The following is a 9,028-nucleotide window of genomic DNA, read 5'->3' on the forward strand; positions in this document are numbered from 1 at the left end:
ACATCCATGGAAGCCCATGGATAAAATTAACAAAAGGGAATTATTAGCATAAGGACTTCTGGATTTCAACTTCTGTCATCAAAACACAGAATTATTTCGGTTGGAAGAGACATAAAGAGTTTTAATTCCACCCCCTGCCATGGCAGGGACATAATTCACTGTCCCAGGTTGCTCCAAGCCCTGTCCTTGGACACTGCCAAGGATCCAGGGGCAGCCCTAGCTGCTCTGGGCAGGCTGTGCCACATTTCAGAGCACATGAACTCCACTCTGTATGGAATATATAAATTATGTTACATTGATATCACTGCCACCTATTTACTCAAGAGCATTAAATGAGCTGAAACAGAACCAACTCTCAGGACTCCTCCTGCACCTCTCCCCCCTAAAAGCAGCAACAGATGATTAATTATTATCACTCCTGGTAGAAGCTACCCAGTGCCTGACATGGAAACAATGCCTAAGCTGCAGGAATTCCTGAAGTTCTTTGTGTCACAAGTTCTGGACTGTTCCAATCCTTCCTTGGACATCCCAGGGGTGTTAGAGACAGCAGGGCTGGCATCCCTGCCACCTGCCCCTGGATCCCTGGCTGCCCCTGGATCCCTGGCAGTGCCCAAGGCCAGGCTGGACAGGGTTTGGAGCAGCCTGGGACAGTGGCAGGTGTCCCTGCCCATGGCAGGGGTGGCACTGGGTGATCTTTAATGTCCTTCCAAGGCCAGCCAGGCTGGGAGCGGTGACAAGCACAGACGGGCGCACAGGAAATGGATCCTCGGCGTGCAGGGCAGCGGGACACGGCGAAGGGAGGAGCTCCGAGTGGAGGTCAGGCAAAGACAAACGCAGCTCCTGCAGTGCCCCCAGAACGGCCCACACGCTCCTTATCCCCCCCGAGAGGGGAAATCCCTGCGGGACAGGGAGGGGAGCGGGACGCGAGCGGGGGCAGCCACAGCCGCACGGGGAGGGACAGTGGGAAGGGGAGCCACGGCCAGGCCGAACCCGCAGCGCTGCGGCGAGCCCCGGGCCGGCCCCGCGCTCACCCGCACGCCCTTGACCACGGTGATATTCTCATTCTCGTCCGCCTCGAAGGTGACGCGCCGGGTGCTGCCGCCGCCGCCCATCTCGGCCCGCGGACGCACGGACGGCCCCAAGGAGACTCGGCGAGCACGCTGCCAGCGCGCCCCGCAGCAACGCCGCTCCCCATTGGTCCGCCGAGATGCCCCGCCCGTAGATCGCCGCTCTCTATTGGCTGAGCCGGCGCGTCGCCATGGAAACGGCGCGGCCCGCCCCTGCCGGGGAGACGCAGGTACCCGGAAAGGTGCGGGAACTTTTTCGGGGCGAACTTCACGAGGGGCACGAGGACTACAAGTCCCGTGATGCTCCGCGGAGGGAGGAAGCCGGGATGGGCGTGCCCATCCGCGCGGTGCGCGCTGGTTAGTGTAGTCATGGCCGCCCCTGGATCTGTGCGGTACCCGAGCGCCAGCCAGCACCTCCGGGGTGCTGAAAATCCTCTGGGGAGCGGCTGAGGGAGCTGGGCAGGGGCTGAGCCTGGAGCAAAGGAGGCTCAGGGGGACCTTGTGGCTCTGCACAAGTCCCTGCCAGGAGGGGACAGCCGGGGGGGTCGGGCTGTGCTCCAGGGAACAGGGACAGGAGCAGAGGGAACGGCCTCAGGCTGGGCCAGGGAGGGGCTGGGGGGATTTTGGGACAATTCCTCCATGGAAAGGGCTGTAAAGCATTGGAACAGCTGCCCAGGGCAGGGCTGGAGTCCCCATCCCTGGAGGCATTTAAAGCCATTTGATGTGGCACTGGGGACAGGGTCAGTGGTGGCCTTGGTGGTGCTGGGAATGGTTGGTCTGGATGCTCTGGGAAGGCTTTTCCTAAACCATTCCACGTGTGAAAAATGCGGATTTTATGATTGGCTTTTTGCAAATATTCAAATGAATATGATATGTGAAGTGTTAGAAAGTGATGCTGTATTAATTCTCTTAAGTAGTGTTAAATATAGTTTTAGGTTATAACAAAATGTTAAAATAGAAATTATGTTTTGTAGGATACTTTTCTTAAAGAAAGGACTCTCACTGAGACAGCAGCCACAGGACACCTGAATCTTTCAGAGAAAGAGAATTTACTGCCCCATTATCAGGAGAAATTAACTTCTTCCTGCCTCACTCAGCCCTGGAGGCACTGTCAGGATTCAGAGGGAGAAGCTGGCACTGCCCAGACAGAATCCTGTGTGTGAATGGAATTTATGCATCATGGATGAGCTGTATGAATATGCAACAGGTTATTGCTTTTAAGGGTTAATGCTCTGTTAACGTGGGGCCTTTTTGGGCTTATTTTACCCAGAAAAGGTACCCAGACTGTCCCTAACTCTTTCTTTCTACTGTCTCGTATTGTCCTAATCCTAATTCTCCAAATTATAATTCCACTAATTACATTACTATTTTTATAACCATTTTATTACTATTAAACTTTTAAAATTCTAAAACCAAGTGATAGGAGTTTTTCACACAGGGTTCCCTGCTGTGCTGAGGGCTGAGAGCCCTGGGCCTGGGCTGGAGCCTCAGCCCCGTTTCCATGTGAAATTCCCATTAGCACAGCCCCTCTGGGCATGGAATTTCCTTTCCAACAGCTTAATAATGTTATTAATGAATTGTCCTTTTTAGCCTGCAAGATAAACTGCATCTGGATCTGGCCATTCTGAGAGCTTCTTTTAGCTCCTGGAGTCCCAAATCTTCTGCTGGGTGAAATGCTATCAAACACCCACCACCGTGATATTTGGGAAACTTTCTCTTTGCTTCTTGCAAGTCCTTCATTTCATGCCTCAGGATTGAGAGGGAGGAGCTGACACTGCCCAGACAGAATCCTGTGTTTGAGTGGAATTTATGCATCATGGATGAGGTGTATGAATATGCAACAGGTTATTGTTTTTAAGGGTTAATGCTCTGTTAATGTGGGGCCTTTTGGGGTTTGTGCTGCCCAGAAAAGGTACCTGGACATCTGTAACTCTTTGTTTCTATTGTCTCATATTGTCTCAATTCAAATTGCCTAAATTATTATTACTCTAATTGTATTACTATTTTTATAACTATTTTATTACTATTAAACCTTTACAATTTTAAAAACAAGTGATTGGTGTTTTTCACAAGCCACATCTCATTCCTCTGTCCCCACACCCACACCCGCATCAGCAGAGCTGCTCCTGCCTCCTTGATCCATTTCCAGCCCGTTTTTATTTGGATATAAAGTGTCTGTCAGCCACCACTGCAGCACTGCCTGCCTTCCTTGGGGCTTAAGATCTTGCTGATGGCCACTTTGCTACCAAATAAAAATTGCTGGGGAATATTTCAAGGACAGTTCTGAGGGGTGTGATGTGATGTTTATGGGCTGTTTTTATAGATGTTAAACCACTTTCTGTGAAGGGGCACTGTTAAGAATTCTCCATCTCTGAAACTGGTTTTGTTTTTTTTTTTCAGGGAATAAATGTGGATCTCTCTGTCTTCATTCTGAGCACCAACAAACTGAGAGCAATGAGTTTTCTTTATTTTTCTCCTCTGGGAATGTTTTTAAAGGGTCAAATTGTGTTTATTCAGTGAGTGATGGCACTTGTGGAAATGCTCAGCTCCAAATCAGAAGCAGCTCTTCCCAATTTATTTGGCAGGGTCCAGACACAGCCCTTGCCTCACTGAACAGGAAGATTTATATTTAGGAATTAAGGTTTTAACAACAGCTCTTTCCTACCAGGGGCTTTTTATGATTGTTTTCTATGGCTGGAAATTACAGAACATATGCAGAGATTTCAGCAGGGGGGGTTGGATAAAAAAGGGACAAATGGGCAGAATTAAATCTCAGAATGGCTTTGGGTGATTTTGCTGTGTCTGGGAAGTTCAGTGGCTGTGGAAAGAGCAGGGCTGAGGTACCCCAGAATTTATGGCTCCCCTCTAATAGGTGGAAATGAAAGAGTCTGTGCTGCAGGCCAGGGCTATCTATATGTCAGGAGCCTCTCTCTGTGGACTGTCAGGTCTATTGGAGAGCTCTTTGGAAGGTATTGCTAGATGGAGAAAAAAAAATAAAATAAAATACTGTTAGAAATTAATGTTGGAAAAAGCTACAACAAATTTGCAGTCCAAAAATCATTTGTTAACTACTGGCAAATAAACTCCTGTCCAGCTCACAATTCTCAGGAGCAATTTGCAAACAGAAGGGGAAGTTGGGCTGTGTAAAAGTGGAACATTTTATATGTTCACATAAATAATGGGCTCATTTCAAGAGCAGTGGAACTGTGGTACATGGGATGGTAGGAGTTCCCTTCAGTGGTTTGTAGAGAGTACATTTCTACCAGGGAAAAAGACAACAAAAAAAGCAGAATGGCAAATAAAAGTGTAGCAATCAAAATCCATCTATTAATTGCTTCTGATGTGGATTGATCTGAGCCCACTTCAGATGTGTGTCAGCAGAAAATCCACCTCAACCTGGCAAACTCCAGGTATTTCATTGAGAATCTGGCAAACAAGCAGGAACTTCAAATCAGGGAACCACAGAAAAGTTTGGAAAAGCCCTTTAAGGTAAAGTCTGACCATTCCCAGCCCTGCCAAGGCCACCACTGACCCTGTCCCCAAGTGCCACCACTGACCCAGTCCCCAAGTGCCACCTCCACAGGGCTTTAAATCCCTCCAGAGATGGGGACTTCAGCACTGCCCTGGGCAGCTGTTTCAATGCTTTACAGCCCTTTCCCGGGAGGAACTGTCCCAAAATCCACCCTGAGGCTCCCCTGGCCCAGCCTGAAGCCATTCCCTCTGCTCCTGTCCCTGTTCCCTGGAGCACAGCCCGACCCCCCCCAGCTGTCCCCTCCTGGCAGGGACTTGTGCAGAGCCACAAGGTCCCCCTGAGCCTCCTTTGCTCCAGGCTCAGCCCCTGCCCAGCTCCCTCAGCCCCTCCTGGTTCTCCAGACCCTTCCCAGCTCCCTCAGCCTCTCCTGGTTCTCCAGACCCTTCCCAGCTCCCTCAGCCCCTCCTGGTTCTCCAGACCCTTCCCAGCTCCCTCAGCCCCTCCTGGTTCTCCAGACCCTTCCCAGCTCCCTCAGCCCCTCCTGGTTCTCCAGCCCCTCCCCAGCTCCCTCAGCCCCTCCTGGTTCTCCAGACCCTTCCCAGCTCCCTCCAGACCCTCTCCAGCCCCTCCAGGTCCTTCTTGTAAGGAGTGTCCAAAAACTGAACACAGGAATTGAGATGTGTGGTATTTTTGGGGTCTTTTGTCGTAGGGAGGAAAGATGAATCTGACTTTATGTTTTTAGAAGGTTCATTTATTGTTTTATGATATTATTATATTAAAGAATGTTATATTAAAACTACACTAAAGAATAGAGAGAGGATACAGACAGAAGGCTTAACAAGATACCAATGAAAACTCATGACTCTCCAGAGCCTTGACCCAGCTGGCTGTGATTGGTCATTAAGTTAAAACAATTCACATGTTGGATAAACAATCTCTAACCACATTCCAAAGCAGCAAAACACAGGAGAAGCAGTCTGATAATTAATGTTTTCATTTTTCTCTGAGGCTTTTCAGCTTCTCAAGAAATCCTGGCAAAGAAATTTTTCTAGAAAATATAATAGTGACAGAGGTGGGGCCTCAGCAGTGCCCAGAACAATGATGATGATGATGATTATTATTATTTTATTTTTAGATTAAAATATTTCACTCTTTGTGCTGCCACGTGCTTTTCCACATTTTCCATGTTTATGGCCAGGTTATAAATGCCTGAGTCTTTGTTAAAACACAACACTCTTGTCCCATCCTGTTTGTCCTTGTCTGAACACATTCCATTGAGGCAGAAACATTTCTTCCACCACTCAACACTCAATTTTTCTGATGTACTCAACCAGTACTGAAGGACAGCCTTGCCAGGCATTCCCAAACAAATCCTAATGAGCCCAGCAACAAATAACTATTAAAATTGAGGCTCTTGTGTGAGGAATTGTAAAATGCCATGGAAGCCCTGGGTGGGTGAGGTGCTCAGGGCTCATTGCACTCCTGCTGTCAGGCTCTGCTCTGTGGAGCATCTCCTGCTCAGTCACTGTCACACTGGGTGACTTTGCCAGGTGTCCCCGGTGTGCTCCATGGAAATGTTCAGCCTGGAAGGGCTGGGATTGTTCCTCAGCTCCTCCTCAGCAGCCACTGAATGTCACAGCAAGGTCTCAGAGCATGGAAACAGCTCTATCCTGTGGCACGGAACACGGAGCCTTCTGCTGGAAATGGGGTCCTGTCACTGCCATATTTCCTGAAAAATCCCTTGGCCAGGATTTCTTCTCCTGGGAAGGTGAGAAGCCGCAGCTTCTCCTGTGTTTGCTGCTCTGGAATGTGGTCTGGAGATTGTTTAGCCAAACATGTGAATTGTTTTTAATTAATAACCAATCACCATCAGCTGTGTTGGATTCTGAGGAGTCAGTCATGAGTTTTTATTATTCATTCTTGTGAAGCCTTCTGATGTATCTTTTTCTGTAGCATAGTTTAGTATAGCATTCTTTAATATCATATAATATCATAAAATAATAAATCAGCCTTCTGAGAACATGGAGGCAGGTTCTCATCTCTCACCTCATCCTGGGGACCCTCACAAACTCAACAGGATCCCATTGATGCCTGGAGAGGCTTCCTGGAACGGAGGCTAGAGGACAGAGTTAAAGGAATAAAGTGGGGATTTATTGAAGGTCTTCACAGGGCACACCTTGGGCAGTTCAAGAGCCCGGCCATGGATGGACCCAAGATGGACCCAGGATGGACTCTGAGCTATGAGTTTTCACACTTTCATAACTTTTGGTCCATTTCCATATTGGGGTTCATTGTCCAGTTCCAGCTCCAGGTGATGCAGCCCCATCCTCACAGACTGCTCTCCTCAATTCCCTGCTGTTTGCACTTTTTGGGCCCAAATCTGCCCAAAAGCCAAGCTGTCCTTGGTTCTGGGGCTGGAAAAGGATTGCTCTGTGTGACTGAGCTGTGAGGAGAGCTGCTGGCACATTGTATGGAGCTCAGAGTCACACACTAATGCAGTGCAGAATCTGGAAAATATGGAAGCTAAAACTCAAGGCATCACCATGAGTAAATCATAGAATGTATCTTCAGGACATGCTCACAATCAGGAATGCTTTGGGTTGGAAGGGACCTTAAAGAGCTTTTAATTCCACCCCTGCCATGGCAGGGACACCTCCCAGTGTCCCAGGCTGCTCCAGCCCCAGTGTCCAGCCTGGCCTGGGACACTCCAGGGATGCAGGGGCAGCCCCAGCTGCTCTGGCAGTTCCAGCCCAGCCAGGAATTCCTCATTGCCCAGATCACATCCATGCCTGCCCTCTGGCACTGGGAGCCATTCCCTGGCTCCTGTCCCTGCAGGCCTTGTCCCCAGTCCCTCTGCAGCTCTCCTGGAGCCCCTCCAGGCCCTGGAATGTGCTGGAAGCTCTCCCTGGATATTTCCCTTCTCCAGGGGAACATTCCCAGCTCTCCCAGGCTGGCTCCAGCCCTGGAGCAGCTCCATGGATTCCTCTGGACTCTCCAGCAGCTCCAGGTGCTGCTGGTGCTGGACTGGAGGCAGCTCTGCAGGTGGGGTCTCAGCTGAGAGGGGCAGAATCCCCTCCCTCCTGTGCTGCCCACGGGGTGTTCTGGCTCTCAGTGCCCACCAGGGCATGTCCAGCTCTCACCCACCAATGCCCCCAAGTCCTCCAGCCAGGACCCTCCTGCCATTGTCCCCCCAGCCTGGATTTGTGCTTGGGTTGCCCTGACCCTTGGGCAGGACCTTGGCACCCAGCCCTGCTGTGCCAAACCCTGGTGCTGTTGGTGCTGTTGGCACCAGTTTCAGCTCCTGTCAGGTTCACACTCTGATAAATTTTTGAATTTGAATTGAATTTTTCTTTTTCTGAGCAAAAGAATAAAAAGAAAAGCTGAGTTCAGCGCTTGATGTGCTACGTGCAGGACCCTCAGATTTACCTGTGGACTTCAAAGTGTGATGTATTAACACAGTGTCACATTAATCTGTGATAATTTATGTTGATATCCTTTTATCTGACTGGAGTGGTTCCCATCAGCAGCAAGTGAGCTGGGGGATTTGTAGCCAGCCCGACTGTCACCTCCAAGTCCACATTTGATTCATGGTCTCATTTCCTGTTTTTTCCTCCCACTGCTCACAGACCTTTTTTTTTTTCTTCTCTCCTTTTCCATGGTCCATTTATTAAATGTACAGTTAGAAACACAATTAGAATTTACTCAAGTCTATAATGTCTGAATATTAAATCTTTGGAGCAATAAAAATTCTTTCCCTAACATTTCTTATCTGTGTTTTCTCTTCAGCTGATGAACTCAGGCCTAATTACTGAATGAGTGACCAAAAAAATAAAAGGACCTGATTTGATCCATTCCAAGCAATCACTGTGTGAATAATCCTGACATTCCCAAGCACAGATAAAGCTCCTCTAATCTTAAATTAATCTTCATTCCAGCACCCAAAACCTGAACTTTAGGGATGACTTCCCATCCCTTCCTCAGTACAAATAAAATATAAATTAAGATGGTTGTGGTCATGTAGAACATATTGTGTATTGGGATTTTTGTCTTGTTAACGGACAGAAATGACCAAGGGACTTCAAAAATGAATTTTTAAGTGGCTGTTTCCAGCAGAGTGATGGACTGGATGCCACAGGGAGCTCCATGGGTTCAGGTGATCCCTGAGGACAGGAATTGCCTGTCAGGGTTGGTCTCCTGTGCCTGGCTAAGTGCAGGAGAGCAGGGCTGAGCACGGAGCTGGGCTCCAGCTGCTCGGGCACAAAAGCAGGAGGATTTCATGTTTCACATCAATGTCAGCCCCAGTGCTCCCTGACCTTCACCAGGCTCTGCCCCCTGAGGAGTTTTTCATCAGAGAACTTGGCTGGGCTGGGGCATCATCCAGGCCACATCCCAGAGCCTCCTGCAGGGAGCATCAAGGGCTCAGGACTTCCATGGAGAGAGCTGCTGCTGTTGAGTCACGAGGCCTGGGAGCAGCATTTTCACCATCAGG

General features: G+C 49.1%; 1 protein-coding gene and 1 long non-coding RNA gene across 3 annotated transcripts in view; one reads left to right on the top strand and one right to left on the bottom strand.

Moving 5' to 3' along the window:
- The window catches only part of CHCHD3 (coiled-coil-helix-coiled-coil-helix domain containing 3), a 149,484-nt gene extending 148,292 nt beyond the window's left edge, over positions 1 to 1,192 (bottom strand). The window contains exon 1 of the mRNA XM_059847576.1: positions 1,032 to 1,192. Within this exon, the coding sequence (XP_059703559.1) occupies positions 1,032 to 1,112 (81 nt within the window). The 5' untranslated portion in view covers positions 1,113 to 1,192. The remainder of the gene's footprint in view (positions 1 to 1,031) is intronic.
- Positions 1,175 to 3,119, top strand: LOC132327901 (uncharacterized). Of its 2 annotated transcripts, none has more exons than XR_009486650.1 (2): positions 1,175 to 1,297; positions 2,042 to 3,119. It is a non-coding gene; the product is annotated as an uncharacterized LOC132327901 (long non-coding RNA). The 2 variants fall into 2 exon arrangements; XR_009486649.1 differs by having other exon boundaries at positions 1,179 to 1,309.
- Positions 3,120 to 9,028: the final 5,909 nt, after the last annotated feature.

Source organism: Haemorhous mexicanus, chromosome 5 (assembly GCF_027477595.1).
Source record: "Haemorhous mexicanus isolate bHaeMex1 chromosome 5, bHaeMex1.pri, whole genome shotgun sequence".
NCBI lineage: Eukaryota > Metazoa > Chordata > Aves > Passeriformes > Fringillidae > Haemorhous > Haemorhous mexicanus.